This window comes from Copadichromis virginalis, linkage group LG3 (assembly GCF_057382275.1).
Source record: "Copadichromis virginalis isolate Kocher_CV1m ecotype Utaka linkage group LG3, C_Virginalis_male_GT1.1, whole genome shotgun sequence".
NCBI classification, from domain to species: domain Eukaryota; kingdom Metazoa; phylum Chordata; class Actinopteri; order Cichliformes; family Cichlidae; genus Copadichromis; species Copadichromis virginalis.
In genome coordinates this window covers 18,485,175-18,507,997 of record NC_140620.1, presented here as the reverse complement: position 1 = coordinate 18,507,997, position 22,823 = coordinate 18,485,175, and the positions used below count along the sequence as shown (strand labels likewise).

Here is a 22,823-nt window from a genome sequence, read left to right as displayed (position 1 = left end):
ACAAAGAGCTTCGTTCACACAGATTCATGGGCAACCAAGGAAGCAATACATTTTCTAAAAGCTGAGACCAAACCAGGTTTATTCTCTCGGCTGAAATGATTAAAAAGAGGTATCAGTCATGCAAATCGGCCAATAGAAGCTGAAACAAACATATTAAGCATGTAAATAAAGTAAAATCATTTCTGCTGTTCAATACCTAAGACATTTCAACAGATGGTGCTAAAATGTCCCAAATGGCAAAATGCCTGGCTATTTCATTAAATTATTGTTATTCATTAAAAGTGATGTCAATTTCCACTGTTTCACTTCAGCAGCATCCATATTTGCACAGAGAATGTTCATATGTTGATTCCTGGATTTCTGGACTTAAATGTGAAGCGAATCATATTTTGAAAGTGGTTTTAAAAAAAAATAAACAAAACCAAAAATAAATTAGATGAGGAAAAAATCAAGATACTCAAATATCCCAGCCTCAGTAACTTTGACACAATAATATCTGCTGTAATATTTACACCTCTGATGAACTCTCACAAGTGTTAACTTTATTTTGATACCAAGATTGTTTACACAGAGTTCGTAATTGCAGAGAAATGCTCATTTTGGACATGTGACTTTTGAGCAGGAAGCTCAGAAAGCCCCTTGGTGCTTAACATGTTTTAAACTCCGCCTGAGCAGTCAGACGGCATATTTGTAAATCAGTACATGAAGGTGTGGCACTCTCACAGTGTTCAGGTGTTATGTTACGCCTCCTTCCAGGGAGCAGCTCAACTGTGTGTCCGTGTCCGTGTCCAGGTGTGGAGTGGAGCTTGTTGTCCGCGTGTGTTTGAAGAAACTGTAAGTTTGCTTTGGTTCCTTCTTTAATACTTTGACTGTTTTTTTCTGCTCTGTGATGTTTGGACCTGATGTTCAGCTATTATATCAAGACAAACTTTAGATCACTCTTGTGTTTGAAGACAAATCCACATGAGTATAGATTATTGATTGGCCGGAATCAAACAGTTTGATGTACATTCATTCATGTGACAGTTTCAGCTGCTGCTTACAAATCTGATAACATGGAGAATTTGGTCCCACACTGACGGCACTGACGAGGAAGATGCTTGTCTTCTAAATCACATGACCACTACTATTTACAGTAAAACTGATGCGATCAGTTTAGCTGCAGGGCAGGTGTGACACAACTATGCTGAAAAGCCTCATTGTTCAGGAGTGAGTCAGTGTGTGAGAGAAAATGATGCGTTTGTTCATTAGGGCAGAGTTTTGAGAAGCTGCAGTTAAAATAAAGAAGATTTGTTTTCATTAAACTGACATTTTTTGTGCTTCAGCTGGAGACACTTTTGTTTTGAAAGTGTTTGGAGTATTTGCTGTTTCTGAAACATCAGCTGGAGTAAATATGATCAGGAATGCTTCTATCCTCCCTTGTCTCTTATTTACATCCTCTGTTTGTGGAAATCTCCCTCCTCTCCTTCCCGCCCCTTTTTCCTTCAGAAGTGAAGCGCTGATTTGTTCAAGATAGCAGCTCATTTCTTTTTAAATACAACATACAGCAAATTTGGTCATCAACCAAGCACAATGTGTAAGTTCTACCTCGTGGTACTTTATGTAGCGGTGATATCTGCAGTAAGCAGGACTGAGCCTAAAGGGAGCATGGGGTGTTCTTGACTATATTTATTTCAAGTGTTTAGTTACATTATTTTTAGGGCTGTCAAAGTTCATGCATTAACACAGATTAATACTTCATCATGATTAATGCAATTAAAATTTAAAATGCAATTAACCCATCTGGAGCACAAAATGGACAAACTGCAGAAACGTGGTGACATTTCAGGGATTTTAAGTCATTCTGTGCTCCAAATGGACTAATTGCATTTAAATTTTCAGTTCAGTTTGGTTGCTCACAGGAGCAAGAGCTTTCCTTATAAAACGCTGCTGTTGGGTCTGCGTTTCCACAGGCCCCGCTAGTTTAGAAACGTATTCTCGTTAACGACAGAAACAAGATGAACATCTTTTACTTGCTAGCAAGGCAAAGCTGGTCAGAACCCAAGCTCTTGGAGCTGAACGCTCCTCACTTGTCTCCTAATAAACTTCATCTACGTAGCCTTCCTCACAGCCTTTTATTTCCATGACACAGTTTACACAACAGTTACATTTAACGTTTCTTCCGGCAGTAAATATAAACAACGATAGTATTCAGGAAGAAAAAATGTTACATATATTTTTTCATTATAACTCTGGTTTTACATGGCCACATTTTACACAACTTAAAAACTGGTATATAGTTTACAGTCCACACTTTTTCTGTCAAATTTTCCGTCTGTCCTGCTCACATCTCCAATGGTTGTCATTAGCGTGTCTTTGCTAGCTTTGCTAGCTATACCAGTGTCGGCACATGAGGACGCTGTAATAGCTTGTCAACGGTGTTGATTAGCTGCGGATATACAAATGTGAATTGCAGTCACCGGTCACTTACTGACTCACACTACAAAATAGCACAAAATGAATTGTTATGTATTTATTTTAATTTCAATTCAGGTTGGATCTTTTGTTGTTGTTGTGTGCAACGCTGATTTTCTGTGCACGTGTCAGCAGTGTGCGATTGTGCACGCGCACAGCTTAGAGGGAACATTGCTGCTAGGCATTCCCATCACACCCTCACTACACTACACTGATCAACATATTCACTTTACATTCACTGTGCCTTACAAAAACTTGGATACAGCATACGAAAAGCTTGAATCTTTGCCTTTTGCACCCTAACTGTGAAAGTAAAAACAACTATTTGTTATGTATCATCCACCCGGCTCATGCTCAGTTTTTAATCTGATTTAGTGGTGAGTTCAGAATAATCATACTAGGTGATGTTAACATCCATGTAGATGCTAGAAATGACAGCCTAAACACTGCAATTAAGTTATTATTGAAATCAATTGACTTCTGCCAAAATAAGTGCACCCACCAAATTTTAATTTAACTGTGAGTTTTACACCTGATGCCTTTCCTTAAACTAAATCCTAAGGTGAGTTTCCAAACATATCAAATGAGTACTACACAGTGGAGACACCTGATCCTGACAGTCGATGTGCACATGAATGATTTGTATTTTCTCTGCAGGTGAAGGTAGAAAGTGTGTGTGAGCTGATGTGGATGTGAATTCAGCAGCATGGATCAGTGTGAGGACAGAGAGGAGGGAGTCCCTCCCTCTGAAACTACTCTGTGTGGGGAACATGAGAGCCAAACCAAAGCTCAGAGGTGAGATGACCATCTCTAACTGTACATGACTTTTCTCCATGTCACAGCTCAGCACTCACATCACTGCTCCATCATTATCCACAGGAACCAAACTAGACCTCCACCCATTCGTGTGTCCTTAGAGAGTGACTGGTCTCATGAACGTTTCATTGATTTTAAAGACCAGCAGGTGTCTGCTGCAGAGAGGTGAGCTATTAGTGACATGAACTCCTTGATGTCAGTTTGGTGTCTGATTTGATGTTGTTTCCTGGCCTCTAAACTGCATCTCAGAGAAGGTCACTGAGTGAGGAATTCCTTTATTCTTTAAAAAATGTCCAACATGTACTGCTGCTCATTGGACCATCAATAGTCCTGCACAGTGTAAATGACTGTGTTTACCTCTGGGTGGCGCTCTGTTTTTACCTTACCGTCACTAGTTTAGAGTTTCCTTCTGCTCATGGTCAGCCTGCAAATCAGTTTCTCTTTGGCATGATGAGGGTATTCTAAGTCTTCATCAGCTTCTGTGACTGCAAATGAAAAACACTTTTTCTTCACTCACAGGATCAATGGTAGACCTGAATCTGGACCTGGACCTGAACCTGAATCTGGACCGGCACACACTGTGTTGAATCATGTCATTAATAGATTTCAACAAAAAAAGTCATCAAGAAAGATGTAACTTAAAGTCACTATTATAATGTCTAAAATTCTGTCAGCGTTTTATTTTATGTGATGAGACCTTGATTAAAGATTTGTGCTTCAATTGTCAGGATCCTTCAGAAACTCAAAACTGAACCTGAACCCAGCTGTGTGTCTTTAGCAAGTGACCGGTCTAAAAGTCAACCCATTAATTTTAAACTCCAGCAGGAATCTTCTGCAGAGAGGTGAGCTAATAGTGACATGAACTCCTTGATGTCAGTTTGGTGTCTGATTTGATGTTGTTTCCTGGCCTCTAAACTGCATCTCAAAGAAGGTCACTGAGTGAGGAATTCCTTTATTCTTTAAAAAATGTCCAACATGTACTGCTGCTCATTGGACCATCAATAGTCCTGCACAGTGTAAATGACTGTGTTTACCTCAGGGTGGCGCTCTGTTTTTACCTTACCGTCACTAGTTTAGAGTTTCCTTCTGCTCATGGTCAGCCTGCAAATCAGTTTCTCTTTGGCATGATGAAGGTATTCTAAGTCTTCATCAGCTTCTGTGACTGCAAATGAAAAACACTTTTTCTTCACTTACAGGATCAATGGTAGACCTGAATCTGGACCGGCACACACTGTGTTGAATCATGTCATTAATAGATTTCAACAAAAACAGTCATCAAGAAAGATGTAACTTAAAGTCACTATTATAATGTCTAAAATTCTGTCAGCATTTTATGTTATGTGATGAGTCCTTGATTAAAGATTTGTGCTTTAATTATCAGGATTCTTCAGAAACTCAAAACTGAACCTGAACCCAGCCGTGTGTCTTTAGGAAGTGAACGGTCTAAAAGTGAACCCATTAATTTTAAACTCCAGCAGGCATCTGCTGCAGAGAGGTGAGCTGTTAGTAACATGAACTCTTTGAGAACAGATTAAACTGCTTGATCTTGTTGGATATAAACTGCAGTGCAAACAGGTCATTCCCTCAATCCCAATTAAACTGTCTCTTAAAAACAAGCCTTTGGTTTCTAAGCTATTGAACTTCAGCAAACAGGAAATAATGCTCGTGCTTATGTTTTCTTCCATCAGTCATATTGTGCTGTATGTTGTAGGACGTTAGAGGAGGTAACACTAACTTTGCTGCACAGATTTCACTTTTACTCATAAAACTCAGAGCATCATAATGACTCAAACACTGGCTATTATTTTAACTTCTAAAAAGTAAAGTCATTCTCCACTTTTTGCCACGTTTCGGAAAATCCATCAAATAAAAATCAAACTGTAATCAAATCAAATCACTTTTATTGTCACATCACATGTGCAGGTACACTGGTACAGTGTACATCATGTGAGTGAAATTCTTGTGTGCGAGCTTCACAAGCAACAGAGTTGTGCAAAAATACAATAACGTAAAACAAGCAAAATATAAGAATCGCTAAATCTGTGTGTGTGTGTGTATACATATTTTACAAATTAAATAGAGTAAACAATAAAATAAAATATATAAAAATATACAGAGTTGGTTGAGACATGTGCAAAATCTGCTAAAAAAAGGTAAAGTTTTCTCTCTTTGTTTGTGCCCTTTGAATATCAGTTCATCTTCTGCTCACTGAACTGTTGACAGAAAGAGAAATTTGAAGCTTTTTGTTCTAAATGTCTGGAGACTTCCAGCATCCATCTGTCCACACAGGCTGTGCTGTTTGACTTGCTGAGTTACGGTAGCTGGTGGCTGCTGCAGAGTCCACTGCAGATAAACAGCTTAAAGTTAGGCAAACTTTTAAGGTGGGCAGGAAACTGAGAAAGCTCTAGAGTAAGATGGCCGACGTGTCAAACAGCTGTCAAGGGCAGCATGTGGTAGTAATGACGACCTGTGTAAAGCTGATTTGTGTATGTGAGCTTTGGATAAAAGCATTTGGGGGTTTTAATGTTGTGCATTCAGATCAGAGTCATGTTCAGTTGTTGACCCTTGTAGCTCTAAATGAGGCTAGCCAGCAGCTAATGTAGCTCATGCTCAGTGTTGTTGTTTGAGTCTGTAACTGTGCAGCTCTGCTTTTGCAGCCTGTGGGGTTTGTGGTACTTGAAGGGTTCAGTTGTACTGATTGTGTTTGATTTTTGTGCCAGTTTTGATTTCTAGTTGGAGTTGTTAGCTGTAGTCATTTTGAGGCCTTTCTGCTACAACTGCAGCTCCCCATTATTCAGTGTGACACAGTTTCATACTGACCTTAGATGCAACACTGCTGCATCCTTTAGGCTCATTTACAATCAGCTGCAAATGTCTGATCAGGAGGAAATGAGGGTGTGGATAAGGCATTTACAAGCACTGGGAAGTTTTTCTAATCTTTATGAAGAAAGACTGAACTAGAGTTGGTTGAATTTCAGATGCTACATAATGTTCAGATTTCTATCAGACTACTGGTTGGGAGTTCTCCAACATGTAAGATGATACAGCTTAAAATGTGATCAGTGTTATTAGTGTTAAGGAATAAAGATTTTGGAGTTTTTTTCAATACTAAACAGAACATACTGTCATTAATCACGATATGAATGGTAGGACACTTGAATATGATTTGTATATTTGATTTTTTTGTTCATCATTTTATTATCTGAAAGGGAAACTCATACAAGTACAAATGCAAATAAGGCCCTGTGCAGAAATGACTATGCCCACATCTTTCACCCACAAATTCCAACAACCAACAGATGATCTAATTCATGTCAAGATGTGTGTGTTTTTTGTTTGTTTGTTTTATGGTGAAGGCTTTTTTTGTGGATTAAATCTTCATGGCTCCTCCACAGAGTGGACCAGGAGAGCTCAGAGGTTCCCAGTGGTCAGCCTGCCCAGCAGCATCAAACACACCTGGACTCCATATTTATGGTCTGTACATGTACAACAACTACCTTTACATCTACTCTGTTCACAGTCATCTCCATGCTGCTCTTTGTAGACCAGTGGATTGCCAGTGTGTCCAACACAGATTTGATGTGTGGCTCCATGATTCCAGTCTGATTAGGTCATTCATAAAGTATTCTGTTCCAGCTGTTGGAGGACAACATCATCACTTTTGTGAAGAACGAGCTGCAGAAGATCCAGAAGGTTCTGAGTCCAGATTACCCAGAATGCTTAGAGAGTAAGAGGGAGGATGATGAGCAGAGGAGGAGCAGCAGAGAGGCATTTGTGAAGATCACAGTGGACTTCCTGAGGAGAATGAAGCAGGAGGACCTGGCTGACCGTCTGCAGAGAAGTAAAATGATTTCTCTAAAGATTTAAGCTGCTGGTTATAGCATTAACATTAACTAAAATTTCAAGAGATGAACCAACATGTATTTAAAAAGACCACATTCTGATATGGACTATGTAAAAGATGAACTGATATTCTTTCTTTATTCAGAAAGCCTTGCTGAAGTTTGTCATCGTAAACTTAAATCTGAGCTGAAGAAGAAGTTCCAGTGTGTGTTTGAGGGGATCGCTAAAGCAGGAAACCCAACCCTTCTGAATCAGATCTACACAGAGCTCTACATCACAGAGGGAGGGACTGCAGAGGTCAATGATGAACATGAGGTCAGACAGATTGAAAAAGCATCCAGGAAACCAGACAGACCAGAAAGAACAATCAGACAGGAAGACATCTTTAAAGCCTCACTTGAAAAAGATGAACCAATCAGAACAGTGCTGACAAAGGGAGTGGCTGGCATTGGGAAAACAGTCTTAACACAGAAATACAGCCTGGACTGGGCTGAAGACAAAGCCAACAAGGACATCCAGTTTATATTTCCATTAACTTTCAGAGAGCTGAATGCGCTGAAAGAGGAAACGTTCAGCTTGGTGGAACTTGTTCATCACTTCTTTACTGAAACCAAAGAAGCAGAAATCTGCAGCTTTGAAGACTTCCAGGTTCTGTTCATCTTTGATGGTCTGGATGAGTGTCGACTTCCTCTGGACTTCCACAAAACTACAATCTTGACCGACCCTAGAAAGTCCAGCTCAGTGGATGTGCTGCTGATAAATCTCATCAGGGGGAAACTGCTTCCCTCTGCTCGCCTCTGGATAACCACACGACCTGCAGCAGCCAATCAGATCCCTCCACAGTGTGTTGACGTTGTGACTGAGGTCAGAGGGTTCACTGACCCACAGAAGGAGGAGTACTTCAGGAAGAGATTCAGAGATGAGGGGCAGGCCAGCAGGATCATCTCCCACATCAAGACATCACGAAGCCTCCACATCATGTGTCACATCCCAGTCTTCTGCTGGATCACTGCTACAGTTCTGGAGGATGTGCTGAAAACCAGAGAGGGAGGACAGCTGCCCAAGACCCTGACTGATATGTACATCCACTTCCTGGTGGTTCAGGCCAAAGTGAAGAAGGTCAAGTATGATGGAGGGGCTGAGAGAGATTCACACTGGAGTCCAGAGAGCAGGAAGATGATTGAGTCTCTGGGGAAACTTGCTTTTGATCAGCTGCATAAAGGAAACCTGATCTTCTATGAATTTGACCTGACAGACTGTGGCATCGATATCAGAGCAACCTCAGTGTACTCAGGAGTGTTCACACAGGTCTTTAAAGAGGAGAAAGGACTGTACCAGGACAAGGTGTACTGCTTCATCCATCTGAGTGTTCAGGAGTTTCTGGCTGCTCTTCATGTCCATCTGACCTTCATCAACTCTGGCATCAATCTGCTGGAAGAACAACAAACAACCTCCAAGAAGTCTAATTTATTTGGAAAAAAAAGAAATTTTAAATCTTTCTACCGGAGTGCTGTGGACAAGGCCTTACAGAGCCAACATGGACAGCTGGACTTGTTCCTCCGCTTCCTCCTGGGTCTTTGTCTTAAGACCAATCAGACTCTCCTACGGGGCCTGTTGCCAAAGACAGGAAGTAACTCACGGACCAATCAGAAAACACACCAGTACATCAAGAAGAAGCTCAGTGAGAACCTGAGTGCAGATAAGAGCATCAATCTCTTCCACTGTCTGAATGAACTTAATGATCGTTCTCTAGTGGAGGAGATCCAACAATCCCTTAGTTCAGGACGTCTCTCCACAGATGAACTGTCTCCTGCTCAGTGGTCAGCTCTGGTCTTCATCTTACTGTCATCAGAAAAAGATCTGGATGTGTTTGACCTGAAGAAATACTCTGCTTCAGAGGAGGCTCTTCTGAGGCTGCTGCCAGTGGTCAAAGCCTCCAACAAAGCTCTGTGAGTCATGTGGTTTGCTTTTTTTCCCTTCATCCCTTAAATTCAACTTGAAAAGAAAAATCATGTGCAACCTTAACCTTAAAAAAATGAAGTGAATGATTGTCAACAGTTGCAGACAAATTTTTGGTTTGTTTTTTTGTATATTTTTCACACTTAAATGTTTTGCGTCATTAAACGCATTGCAATATTAGACAAAAATTACTCAAGTAAATCCAAAATTCATTTTTTAAATTATGATGGCTTCTATTTCCTAATAAAATATATCAAAACTTTGTTGGCCCTGTATGCAAAAAGTAATCCAACATGCACTCTTGAAAACTGGCAATGGTGCTTTCACATTTCTGTGGAGGAATTTTGAATTAATCTTCTTTGGAGAGTTTTTTTTAATTTTATTTAGCCATTAATTGTTTAAGGACACATCCAAAGAGAAAGTGAGGTAAGTGACAGAAGTGATGGAAAGTTAAGTGATAGAAAAGAAAATGCTGTAGGTTACATCAGATACCAGAGAGTTCGCGGGAAACAAAACAGAATTTTAGCTCAGAATTAAACACTCAAAGATTACATCAACTGATGCTTCACAGATAGTTATGAAGAAGGGTGATTGATGAAGAATTCCGTCAAGTCTCTAATGGAGAAAATGAAAAACAAATAAAAGAGACTGTCATAGATATCCAAACTGGTGGCTGGAGACCATGTCCTATTGCAGCAAAATACTGTAATTTCAAACAGGAACAGGTGAAGAGTCACAGGGAGCAGAAGGAACAGATTTCAGCATGAGGTGGTGCAGCGGGCTCAAGGGCCAGTACCAGGGAAGCTTAGGTCCAGGTGGAGGTAATCAGACTAATGAAATTTCCGCTTTTAGTGATGCCGGCAATTGGGCTGTGGAATATGGAGAGTGGGTTCAGTGGAAAACTGATCAGTCATGGAAAACGTCAGCTGGAAATATTGTGTGGAAGTTAAATAAACTGAAACGAAAGAGTCACCTGATCATTGTTTGAGGGCCAAGTCATTCACAGACAAACACACACAAGCCACTGTTCTATCGAAATTTTAAATGAATGTTCTCACATGTGGATATATGATATACGATATGATATATATGCCCTTGTAGAGCAAAATCAGGTAAAAAGATAATTCTTTGTTTTTACATTCATCAGGTCCCAATCAGCCCAAATAGCAAATAGAAATTAAAAATGCATGGCATCAAAGAGTTTGGGTCTTAGGAGGTTAACCAGCTTAAAAAACTACCACTGATGTAGATTGCCTAATAGGAAGACAAATATCATTCCAAAGGTTTGAGGCCATAATCGAGACTGTTTGGTCTCTTCTAAGATTCAGCCATGATTTAGGAACTGAGAGCAACAGCTGCTCAGCTGACCAGAGTAAACGAGGGGGGACATAGTGCTTCAGCAGATCGGACAAATATACAGACTCCAGACCAATTAAGGATTTAAAAAACAGTAAAAGGATTTTAAAATAGATTCTAAATTCAGTTGGAAGCCAGTCTAAGGAGGCCAGAAAAAGACAAATGTATACAAATGTATGCTAACGGTTTCAGATTTTTATTTGCTTAAAATTTTGAAAACCATGTATCATTTTCGTACCGCTTCACAATTATGTGCAACTTTGTGTTGGTCTATAACAGAAAATCTTGATAAAAAAGATATAAGTTTGTGGTTGTAATTTGAGAGCGTTACATTGGTTTCATCTGAGCAATTTTTCTATTTGTTCCCGACTTAACTATGAATTGTACTGCATAATAGATTTTGTTTTTGTTATTTAAGTTAAACATTAAAATTGTTTGAAGTTGTTTTTTTTAACTGTTTGTTTTCCAGGTTTAGTGAATGTTTCCTCTCAGAGAGAAGCTGTGAAGCTCTGTCCTCAGTCCTCAGCTCCCAGTCGTCTAGTTTGAGAGAGCTGGATGCAAGCAACAACAACCTGCAGGATTCGGGGGTGAAGCTTCTGTCTGTTGGACTACAGAGTCCACACTGTACACTGGAAACTTTGAGGTCAGATTAAAGGATAGTTATTTTTCATCAAATTATAATGAAACAATTAAAACTCAGCTAATAAAGGTCAAATTAATCTACTTGGTTTTGTAATTCAATAATTTGTATTATTTCTCTTTCAAGTAAATTGCCAAATTTCTAATGTGTAAAATTAGATGATCGCAATTCTTGCTGCCTCTGAAATGACAATGAATATGGCTAAATGTACTAATTTTTTCACTGAACTATTGGTACATTTTGCATCCAGTCTTTTTGTTTTCTTTATTTTTCAAGACTGGGTGGCTGTTCCCTCTCAGAGAAAAGCTGTGAATATCTGTCCTCGGTTCTTAGCTCTCCGTTCTCTAGCATGAGAGTGCTGGACCTGAATAACAACAACCTCCAGGATTTAGGAGTGAAGCTTCTGTTAGCTGCATTGCTAAATCCAAGTTGTATGCTGCAAACTCTGAGGTCAGATCAAATAATGTTTTATTTTTCATCAAATTATATAATTTGCTGTTTTATAAAAAGCACAGCAAATAATGGTCACCATCAGCAATCCGTTGGTGTAGTTTTGTATTTTTCACAAGTTCTAAATACTAAATTAACACATTTCTGTGTTTAAAATAAAGAAGTAATAATTCAAGCCTGTCCTGAAATAATAGTAACTATTATCAAATCTAATAAGTCATCATTGCACCACCAATACACTTTAATTTCATTGTTTTTGTTTTTGTGTTCCTTTTTTAGACTGAGTGCCTGTAACCTCTCAGAGAGAAGCTGTGAAGCTCTGTCCTCAGTCCTCAGCTCCCAGTCATCTAGTTTGAGAGAGCTGGATGCAAACAACAACAACCTGCAGGATTCAGGAGTGATGCTTCTTTCTGTTGGACTGCAGAGTCCACATTGTGCACTGGAAACTTTGAGGTCAAATCAAGGACTGTTTATTTTTCATCAAATGAAATTATTATTATTATTTTTTTTAAAAATCATAGTTACTAATGATCGGTTTCATCATTTGTATTTTATTATTTGTCTTTATTTATTAATCACTTTAAATTGCCACAGTTATGATGTGTTTGAAATAAAGGAATAACAATTCCAGCTAGATATGAAAGATTATTATTATTATAAAACTCCCAACTCCTTAGTACTCTATCAATTCACTTTAACCCATTTTTGGTCTTTTGCTCTCTATTTCTAGACTGATTGGCTGTAACCTCACAAAGAAAAGCTGTGAAAGTCTGTCTTCAATTCTTAGCTCCCAGCCCTGCAGTCTAAGAGTGCTGGATCTGAGTGATAACAACCTACATGACTCAGGAGTGAATGTTCTGTCTGCTGGAGTGAAAAGTCCATACTGTAAACTAGAAACTCTCAGGTCAGGATTAAATCACTTCCACTCAGTATTGCATTACCAAATGAATTACTAACGCTTATAGAATTGTCAGATATTTTAGTTTCCCTTTGTTAGAGTCTAATAAGACTCTGAACTGTCTGTAAAGCTTCACCAAGCCAAACAAAAACAGCAGTGTGCTCCAGCAGATGTGACTTTTTTTTTTTGCAAGCTGCCACGTGTCAAGACATTCTATGAGCATTATGGATCCTTTAAAATGGTTAATGGCCTGCATTTGTATAGCACTTTTCTAGTCCCTAAGGACCCCAAAGCGCTTTAAACTACATTCAGTCATTCACCCATTCACACACACATTCACACACTGGTGATGGCAAGCTACGTTGTAGCCACAGCCACCCTGGGGCGCACTGGCAGAGGCGAGGCTGCCGGACACTGGCACCACCGGGCCCTCTGACCACCACCAGTAGGCAAACATGGGGTTAGTATCTTGCCCAAGGATACTTGGCATGCAGCCAGGAGGCAGCCTGGGATCAAACCACCGACCTTCTGATTAGTGGCTGACCTGCTCTGCCACCTGAGCTACAGCCACCACCATTTAGTTTTAGTCTTCATCTTTCACATCCTTCCCTCCTATGAAGTGTTCAAAGATAGATTGTTTTGTGTGTCTGCAGTCTGTCAGGCTGCCTGATCACAGAGGAAGGCTGTACTTCTCTGGCCACAGCTCTGAGCTCCAACCCCTCCTATCTGAGAGAGCTGGACCTGAGCTACAATCATCCAGGCAACTCGGAAATGAAGCTCTTTTCGGCTGGACGGAAGGCTCCACGCTGGAGACTGGACACTCTGAGGTATTGAGAGAATGTCTGATAGAGGTGGAAGAGCTGGAAACATTTCCTGTGTCCTTCACTCTTTGTTTGTTTTCATATGGATGTGACATGAATAATAACACTGAAGAAAATTTTTCAGGAACAGAAACACTAATCTATCTGAATGATTAAGATATTAATGTAGGGGAGTTTACAAGGAGACATTTTTCACCAACAATAACTGTCTTTTGCTCTTCACATATTCACAATTTGCAGAGATATCTGCATGTTTATACTAGTTCAGTCATTTTTAAGAAAAATCGTCTTCTGTTCGACCTGATTCACATTAGATTAATCTCCCTACAGAAGCATTTCTCTGATGAGGTCAGCCTAGCTTCGTAAAATGACTGGAAGCAGGGGAAGTTGTTTACCTAGCTTGACCAAAAGTTGAAAAATGAATCATTTGTAAAGTGTTAATAAAGCTAACTCTAGTTGAACCTAAAAAGAACAGGATAATGATAAGTGTTATTGTAAATTTAATTAAGATAATTAACTTGTTTGATGACCTTATGCAGTTTTATGAAACACAGAGTGAGTGAGATAAAGAGTGATGGTGGAGATGGACTACATACACAGGAGCCTGATTGTAAAATGCTCTGAATTAAATGCTGAGGATTTAAAAATTAATTCCAGGTGAGGAAGTGATGAAAAGAAGCCTTAAATAGCCAAAAGGAAAAACTACAAAATCGGGAAACACAAGGTGGGAACAATTCAATTCAATTTTATTTATATAGCGCCAAATCACAACAACAGTCACCTCAAGGTGCTTTGTATTGTAAGGTAGACACTACAATAATACAAAATACAAAACCCCAACAATCATATGACAAAGTGCTATGAGCAGCACTTTGGCGACAGTGGGAAAGAAAAACTCCCTTTTAACAGGAAGAAACCTCTGGCAGAGCCAGGCTCAGGGAGGGGCGGGGGCATCTGCTGCGACCGGTTGGGGTGAGAGAAGGAAAACAGGATAAAGAGATGCTGTGGAAGAGAGACGGAGGTTAATAACAGATATGATTCAATGCAGAGAGGTCTATTAATACATAGTGAGTGAGAAAGGTGACTGGAAAGGAAAAACTCAATGCATCATGGGAATCCCCGGCAGCCTACATCTATTGCAGCATAACTAAGGGAGAATTCAGGGTCACCTGGTCCAGCCCTAACTATATGCTTTAGCAAAAAGGAAAGTTTTAAGCATAATCTTAAAAGTAGAGATAGTGTCTGTCTCCCAAATCCAAACTGGAAGCTGGTTCCACAGAAGAGGGGCCTGAAAAATGAAGGCCCTCCCTCCCATTCTACTTTTAAATACTCTAGGAACAACAAGTAGGCCTGCAGAGCGAGAGCGAAGTGCTCTAATAGGGTGATATGGTACTACAAGGACATTAAGATAAGATGGGGCCTGATTATTTAAGACCTTGTATGTGAGGAGCAGGATTTTGAATTCAGTTCTGGATTTAACAGGAAGCCAATGAAGGGAAGCCAAAACAGGAGAAATATGCTCTCTCTTTCTAGTCCCTGTCAGGACTCTTGCTGCAGCATTTTGGATTAGCTGAAGGCTTTTCAGGGAGTTTTTTGGACGTCCTGATAATAATGAATTACAGTCGTCCAGCCTGGAAGTAATAAATGCATGAACTAGTTTTTCAGCGTCACTCTGAGACAGGATAATTCTAACTTTAGAGATGTTGCGCAAATGGAAGAAAGCAGTCTTACATATTTGTTTAATATGTGCGTTGAAGGACATGTCCTGGTCAAAAATAACTCCAAGGTTCCTCACAGCGTTACTGGAGGCCAAGGTAATGCCATCCAGGGTAAGAATCTGGTTAGATACCATATTTCTAAGATTTTCAGGGCCGAGTACAATAACCTCAGTTTTATCTGAATTAAGAAGCAGAAAGTTAGCGGCCATCCAGGTCTCTATGTCTTTAAGACATTCCTGCAGTTTAACTAATTAACCATGTGCACGAGAAAATGCTAACTTCCTGCTTTGAGACCGGATGTGGGGTTGTACATTTCCGGTAGCTTTACTTTGCGGTCAATCGCTACTCCGAAGATATACTCCAAAATCATGTCCAAAACTCGAAAACGGAAAGATCGCGTTAAGTTACAAAGAGGAGAAGGTGGGAACACTCACCACTGTTGTGTCATAAAAAAAAATCTAATGATCAATTTTGAGTTTAAAGAGTTTAGATCGATCAGTTGTTTACATCACTCAACACAAGCAGAACTGCATTACTGCAGCAGAAGACACATCATCCACATTCAGAAGCACATCTCTATATAGTGACTGGTCTTATGATTTAAACAGGCAAATGTTCAGCATTCAAACTACAGGTGAAGAATAGTCAAACCAGATGTTTCCCCCGTTATGTCGAGATCAGCTAGTCAAGTACACACCTACACAGCATGTTAACAAACCGTGAAAAAAGCCACACAAAAAATGAATGATTGCTGATAATGGTTTCTATACATTAGTATGTATGAAGGGTATGTTGTGACTTACCTTAAAAATTACAGCGGTCCTTCGCTATAACGCGGTTCACCTTTCACCTCGCTGTTTCACAGATTTTTTAGTGCAAGTTTGCATGCTTTTTTTTACGTCACATTGTGTCCTGCGTCCTGATCGCTGCAGACGATCTCCTCTGTGACGTCTCTCCTGTACAGTACAGAATCGCTGCATCGATCGCTAGTAGTGTGACTCTGAAGTGCAGTACTGTATATCCACGATGTCCACGAAATGTTTTGCACCGTCAAAAAATAAAATTGGCTACTTGATTTCACCTATCGCTGGTTATTGTTAGAACATAACACCCGCAATAAACGAGGGACAGCTGAGAAATATAACATTTGAATCCATTTTCTCTTTTGCCCTGAGGCGCAGGGAAAAATATCACAAGTCGATGAACATCATTTACAGATATATTGGGTAAATGCCCAAAACATCTATAGAAATGTAAATCGCCGCTTGATTCATTCACTTGCTTAACTTGTTTTGGACCGTAAACCAGTCGCGAATAGGACACCGGAAACAAAGCTCCCCACAGGAGTTTCCGCACCGGAAGTAGCATATGCTAACGTGCACATAGTCAATTGGTGTGTGTTATCTGGCTTCATAGATAGATAAAGCTGGGTGTCATCTGCATAGCAGTGAAAATTTATGCAATGTCTTCTAATGATGCTGCCTAAGGGAAGCATGTATAATGTAAACAGAATTGGTCCTAGCACTGAACCCTGTGGAACTCCATAAATAACCTCAGTGTGTGAAGAGGACTCTCCATTTACATGTACAAATTGGAGTCTATTAGATAGATCTGATACATTACAGTACCTGTAATGCCTACAGCATGTTCTAATCGCTCTAATAGGATATTATGGTCAACAGTATCGAATGCTGCGCTAAGGTTTAGCAGGACAAGCACAGAGATGAGTCCACTGTCAGAGGCCATAAGAAAATCATTTGTAACCTTCACTAAAGCTGTTTCTGTGCTGTGATGAGCTCTGAAACCTGACTGAAACTCTTCAAATAAACCATTCCTCTGCAGATGATCTGTTAGCTGTTTGACAACTACTCTTTCAAGGATTTTTGATATGAAAGGAAAGTTGGAGATTGGCCTATAATTAGCTAAGACAGCTGAGACTAGGGATGGCTTTTTAAGTAAAGGTTTAACTACAGCCGATTATTAGAGATTGCGCGTATATAAAACATGTCCCCGGCTCCGAACCATAGTACAGGGACCTCTGGGTAATATATAGGGTTCCGTGTCAGGGTCGTAGCCATAAAAACTAGCTTTACTGTGTTGTCTAGAGAGAGGCGTTGAAAGGCTGCTCCAGTGGAACTTGTTGTTTCGGAGGAAAACACGTACACAGTGTACAGTCGAGTCTTAATAGCTTACTTACGACTGGGCTCGTCAGGCACTCTTTTTGGCTGCAGTGGTTATTATTATTTTTACATGCTTCATACATTCTATGCTATGCTATGTAGTGTTAATTATAATTTTTGAATAATAATTAAAAAAAATATTTCATCACATCATTATGTGGGCTGCAAGTAGAGGTGACATGGACGTTGTTTGGGTTTCCACTAGAGCAGGGCGATATGACCAAAAATATTTATCACGATATACATTTGAAAATTTGCAATAACGATATAACTGACGATATAATTGATGCTAGACAAAATACTTTACAACTCCACAACTTTATTAGTGCAACAAAACCCCATCAATGTATTTTCACTTAAACAAGCAGCTGTTTTTTATGTGCATTAAAGTTATATAAAAAAATAACAGTGCAAATGCAAATTCCTTGCTGACAGTTTAACTACAAGGCATTTCCAGTGGAAATTGGCCGACATATCCTGAGCATAACCATGTATAATATCCACAAAACTTAAAAAGAGGTTACACACACACAATACAGTAATATTATGTTGAAGCACAGTACGTATCACTCCGCAAGGCTCCTGCCTACGATTGCTGTAATGCTCTGACAATCCATCAAGCGGTGTGAGTTCGTAGCTTAGCAAAGTCGCACTAAAATATTTGACAGATTTTCGAGCGTCATGTATGACATAAAATCGTTTCGAGGTCAGTAAACACAACCAGAATTCATACATAAGGCACACGGGATTATAAGGGGCTCTGTCGATTTTCAGAAAAATCAAGGGATTGATTTTAAGTGTGCCATATTTTCCTAAAAACACGGTAATAACAACGGCCCGCTAGTGTAACATATGTGTTAAATACTTGTGAATTTCACCCAAAACACATTTTTTTTGGATTAAATATGTCATTTTTGCATCTCGGTCTCCTACCTGTGTGATCTGAGTCTGTGTGCGTTCGAGTGTGTGCGCGCTGCGTGGTGACGTAGGCGCGTGCATTTGTGCCCCGGTCACAGCTCCTTTCAGCATGGCCGGGGGAGAGGTGTACTGGCGTGACACACACAGATCAGACACATATTTCTGTGTTGCAGATGTGCAGTAAAGAGCCAAAGACCCAGTACTGTCTCCTGCCTCTTACTTTCACGCCAGAACACAACGCAAGAACAACAGGTGTAACACTTGAACGGGTTACACTAGCATGCTCCACCAAAAATAGTGCTTTGTTGTGTATCTGACGGACAAAAGCCAAACCAGTTCCACACCACTGAAGTTGCAGCATTTTTACAAACCAATTCTGGTTCATCTGTTTCATTCAATGATCCGCTTTCGCTCTCCTAATTCTCTGTCGCCGCCATGCTTTTTCCGAAATGTGCGTATGAAAACAAAGGCACTGCACATGCGCGTTTTACCCATATTCTGTCGCGATATTTCATTTTCTTATCGTTGCCCAACGTTATACCGCTATTACCGTGAATGGTATGATATGGCCCTGCCCTAGTTTCCACTGGCGTGGAATTACCAAAATTAGAGAGGGCATAGCCTAACATATGAAACAGGAAAAGACCACAGTGTTGAACTGCTCCTTTATCAGTGTCTAACAGTGTGTGTATGACAGCCATGTAATGTCCATGTGTTCATGCTGAAAGAGACTGTGCTGGTCTGATCCCCCTCCTCCTTTCAGGGTGGAGCCTGCTGGAGTCCGATGGTTGAGACCTGGTCTGAGGAAGTGTAAGTGTGTTTTTAATGTGATTCATGAAAACAAAGCAGCACACATTCAACCATCTTCAAACTGTCACATCACTCATTCACATCTCTGGTGTCAGGAGTCATCAAAGTGTCAATCAATGAACAGATGATGGATCAATAACTGCAGCTGGATTGTGTTTGTTCTCTCCATCAGATTTCTGTCAACTCACAATCGACACAAACACAGTACACACAAACCTCAAACTGTCTGACAACAACAGGAAGGTGACACATGCTGAGGAGGTTCAGTCATATCCTGATCATCCAGACAGATTTGATGTTTATGAACAGCTGCTGTGTAGAGATGGTCTGACTGGTCGCTCTTACTGGGAGGTCGAGTGGACAGGAGACGTTGAGATATCAGTGAGTTCCAGAAGAATCAGAAGGAAAGGAGACAGTACTGACTGTTTGTTTGGATGGAACGATCAGTCCTGGAGTCTCATCTGCTCTGATGATCGTCCTCGTTCTGTCAGGCAAAATAAGACAGAAAAACCCATCACCTCCTCGTCCTACTCTGTCTCTAACAGAGTAGCGGTGTATGTGGACTGTCCTGCTGGCACTCTGTCCTTCTACAGAGTCTCCTCTGACACTCTGATCCACCTCCACACCTTCAACACCACATTCACTCAAACTCTCTATCCTGGGTTTTGGTTCAGATCTCCTGGTTCGTCAGTGTGTCTGTGATGAGGTGAGTGTAAAGAAAGTCCTCCTGTTGGAGAAACACTCTGACTGTTGAGTAGAAAAGAGCGTGTGCAAACAGCATGTAACTATTGCAGTGTTTAAAGTGTGTTAGATGGAGGAGTTGTACAGGGTGATGGCCGTGGGCAAGAATGATTTCCTGTGTCGTTCAGTGGTGCTGGAGTGGGTGGGAGGTATTATCCAACATTGTCTTTATCTTGGACAACATCTGCCTCTCAGACACCACTATAAGGGAGTCCAGCGCGATCTCCCCAACATTACTGGCCTCAATCTGCTGCCCCAGCATGTAACAGCATAGAGGATAGTACTGGCCACAACAGATAAAACAAGATAAGCGTTTGAGCAGTTATGATATCAGGGACAATCTAGACATGTGTGACAATACTGAACATGTCACACGACACACCTTAGATGTCATGAATGATCCACTCTCAGTGCAGACTGAGAGTGGATCATTCATGGCTTCAACATGTTGAAATGAGCGTTGAAGAAACATTCAGTGAAGTAAAGTTTCCTTCATAGGATTCATGTGAGCACCAGATGAACTTTACAAAAGAATCAGTGGATTTATCTTCTGTTTGAGAACAACTTTTAGCACTTAGAGCCATCTTAAGTCAATTTTTTCCACTTCTCACTCACTAACTTCTCATATGATTTCAGATCCCTGCTGTCCCCCACCTGCCCTGTAGGTGGCCTCAATGTGTTCCCACTGTAAAAAAACAAAGAAAAAACAACAACAACAAACAGAATGAAATGACCTGAAATCACTTCAATCTGATGTTTAATGAAAACAGTTCAAAGTCAGCAGATCAAATGTTCAAACCGGAAATTTCTCTGATTGTTGAAAAGTTATTTTTTGATTTTTGATGCTAGCAACATGTTTCAAATATTTGGCTCAGGGCTAACAAAAGGCTGCATCCTCATTGGCCGACCTGCCCATGAACCCTTACTATAACCCAGACACTACCATATGCATGTTTGGATATTAACCCACATAGCAGACAGGTCTGGCCTGGATCTGGTGTCAAGCCAGCACTGCTGGCTGACTTCTGGCATGATAAGTGATATGTCATCCATATATGGGCCAGGCCTGGTGTAGATAAACCGTTTATGTGATGGCATGTCACATCTGGCCCGATTGTGGTTTGGTTTATGTTGCCCAGCTTCATAGAAAACAGGTCTGGCCCAAATCCGGCATCAAGCTGGCACTTCTCACTGTCTGGTGTCATGGCAAAGTGTATGTCAACCAGATGTGGGCCAGGTCTGGCTATGATGGCACTAGTTATGTTCCTAATTTCCTATTTTAGTTAGAAGACCCAAATGCCATGTTGCAATACTATGCTTTTTTGAGAAGATATTTATTACCAGATATAAACCAGAGCGAATCCTCTCACTGCTCGTGGTGTATCGTTGGTGTTTTGTGTATTTGAGATTGACAGAGATTGGAAATTTAATGAACTGCTTCTTCATCCATGCAGTCTGGCATAAAAGGTAGATTTCCATCTCTACAGGAACATTTTGACATAATCACTCCCAACAAAACTGTCAGTGATGTTACTACTTATGTTTTATATTTGCAATGCAATGTACTGTAATAATAAGGGATGATGAATAAGGAAATGTGTTTGGTGATAATCTATGACAGATGTATTAAATTTTACCTGGAGTGGAGTTTGTTACCTGCAGTTAAATGGCAGCACTTACAGCCTCTAGTATTTTTGAGTGTGATGTTTTAAACTTGGTACAGCTATGTTTTTAGGCCCTTTCTCCTATCATTCCTTGCCGGACCTCTTAAGTTCCACCAGGTTAATTGAGAGCATTAGTGCACAGCCACTGAATCTCAGTGAGATTTTACCTGGATAAATAAATGATTAATGATATATATAGATTTTTTTTTTTAAAAAGGACATTCACAGATTGGTCCCAAAACCACTCCCTTGATATCTTTTGCAAGTCATTCAGTTCCCTTTTGACAAACTGTAGACAGGCTATCATGTGTCTTTTCCTGAGGTGTGGCTTCCATCTGACCACTCTACCATACAGGCCTTGTTGGTGGAGAGCTTCAGAAATAGTTGTCCTTCTGGAAATCTCTTTTCTCTCCATAGAGCAAGGCAGGAGCTCTGTCAGAGTGACCATTGGATTCTTGGTCACCTACACTCAGCTCATCTTCTACCATTGCTCACATTGGTTTGGCAGCCAGCTCTAGGAAGAATCCTTCCAGACTTCTTCTATTCACAGATGATGGCAACTGCTGTACTCTCTGGGTCTTTCAGTGCTGCAGAAATTTCTTTACTCTTCCCCAGATTTTTTTCCTAGATACAGTTCTGTCTCAGCAGTCTACATAATTAATACTGTAATTCCTTGGACTTCATGGTGCTCTGGCATGCACCGTCAACCATATGATCTTATCAAATCCTAAGTTATAAAAAATCATCACCAATCAAATGAATTTTCCACAGGTGGACTCTTATCAAGTTGGGAAAGATCTGAGAAATGATCAATAGATGCACCAAAACAGGATGCATGTGAGCTCAGTTTTTAGTGCCACAGCAAAGGCTTTACATACTCGCCTGTGAACAATTAAATGAATCCATTTTGTAATAAGGCTGTAACATGACAATATGTGGAACAAGCGAAGTGCTTTGAATACTTTCTGGATGCTCTGTGTTTTTTTTGTTTATTATTTTTTTTATCACTTTTAAAACGTTTAAAATTGTGTTTTATATATGTGTTTGGTTAAAGTATAAGAATGTACAAGATTTGACAAATATTTGTCAGCAAAATTCAGTCTGTGACCAACAAATATTTAAGTATTGTGTGACTAAAAAGAAAAGTACATGTACAGCAAACATATTAAATATGTGTTTATTATTTCCTCAACCTGCATTTTGTGTTGCAGCGCCACTCTGTGGAATAATGATGAACCTCAGTTAAAGCTTACTTCAAATCTCAAAGGTTGATGTTGGACAGCAACAGACAATTAAATAATCAATAAAATATATTCATGTGTTTAAACTCAGACTTTTCCTATGGTCTAATCATATTTGACTCAGTTTTTTTTTTTTTTTTTTTTTAACGGTCACCATCAGCTCACAGTGAAGCAGATCAAAAGTAGATACAAGCACCAACATGTTTGCTTGTCCCACAAAATAAAAAAGCAAAACACAGACACAAACCGCGCTTTATTTATATTGATTAAGTGGATCAAAACACATCAAAAACATCACTCACCACAGGCCATAG

The 22,823-nt window shown here is 40.0% G+C and overlaps 2 protein-coding genes across 2 annotated transcripts in view; both read left to right on the top strand.

Annotated features, from left to right (window-relative positions):
• LOC146713181 (uncharacterized) overlaps nt 1–22,823 on the top strand; it is a 229,722-nt gene that overhangs the window by 198,881 nt on the left and 8,018 nt on the right. The gene's annotated exons all lie outside the window — the stretch shown is intronic.
• On the top strand, nt 782–21,249 carry LOC146713183 (uncharacterized). Its single transcript, XM_085452443.1, has 15 exons — nt 782–834; nt 3,112–3,249; nt 3,334–3,435; nt 3,790–3,903; nt 3,999–4,112; nt 6,666–6,744; nt 6,907–7,111; nt 7,259–9,062; nt 10,898–11,071; nt 11,345–11,518; nt 11,798–11,971; nt 12,249–12,422; nt 13,070–13,243; nt 18,817–18,863; nt 19,036–21,249. The coding sequence occupies exons 2-15, from the start codon at nt 3,161–3,163 to the stop codon at nt 19,563–19,565; spliced, it is 3,954 nt and encodes a 1,317-aa protein (XP_085308569.1). The 5' UTR covers nt 782–834; nt 3,112–3,160; the 3' UTR covers nt 19,566–21,249.

Bases quoted from the DNA above. Each gene is read 5' to 3' on its own strand.
- LOC146713183 (XM_085452443.1), top strand. From the start codon at position 3,161: ATGGATCAGTGTGAGGACAGAGAGGAGGGAGTCCCTCCCTCTGAAACT. The intron at 12,423-13,069 runs GTCAGGATTAAA...GTGTGTCTGCAG, and splicing joins TGTAAACTAGAAACTCTCAG to TCTGTCAGGCTGCCTGATCA. The intron at 18,864-19,035 runs GTAAGTGTGTTT...TCTCTCCATCAG, and splicing joins GAGACCTGGTCTGAGGAAGT to ATTTCTGTCAACTCACAATC.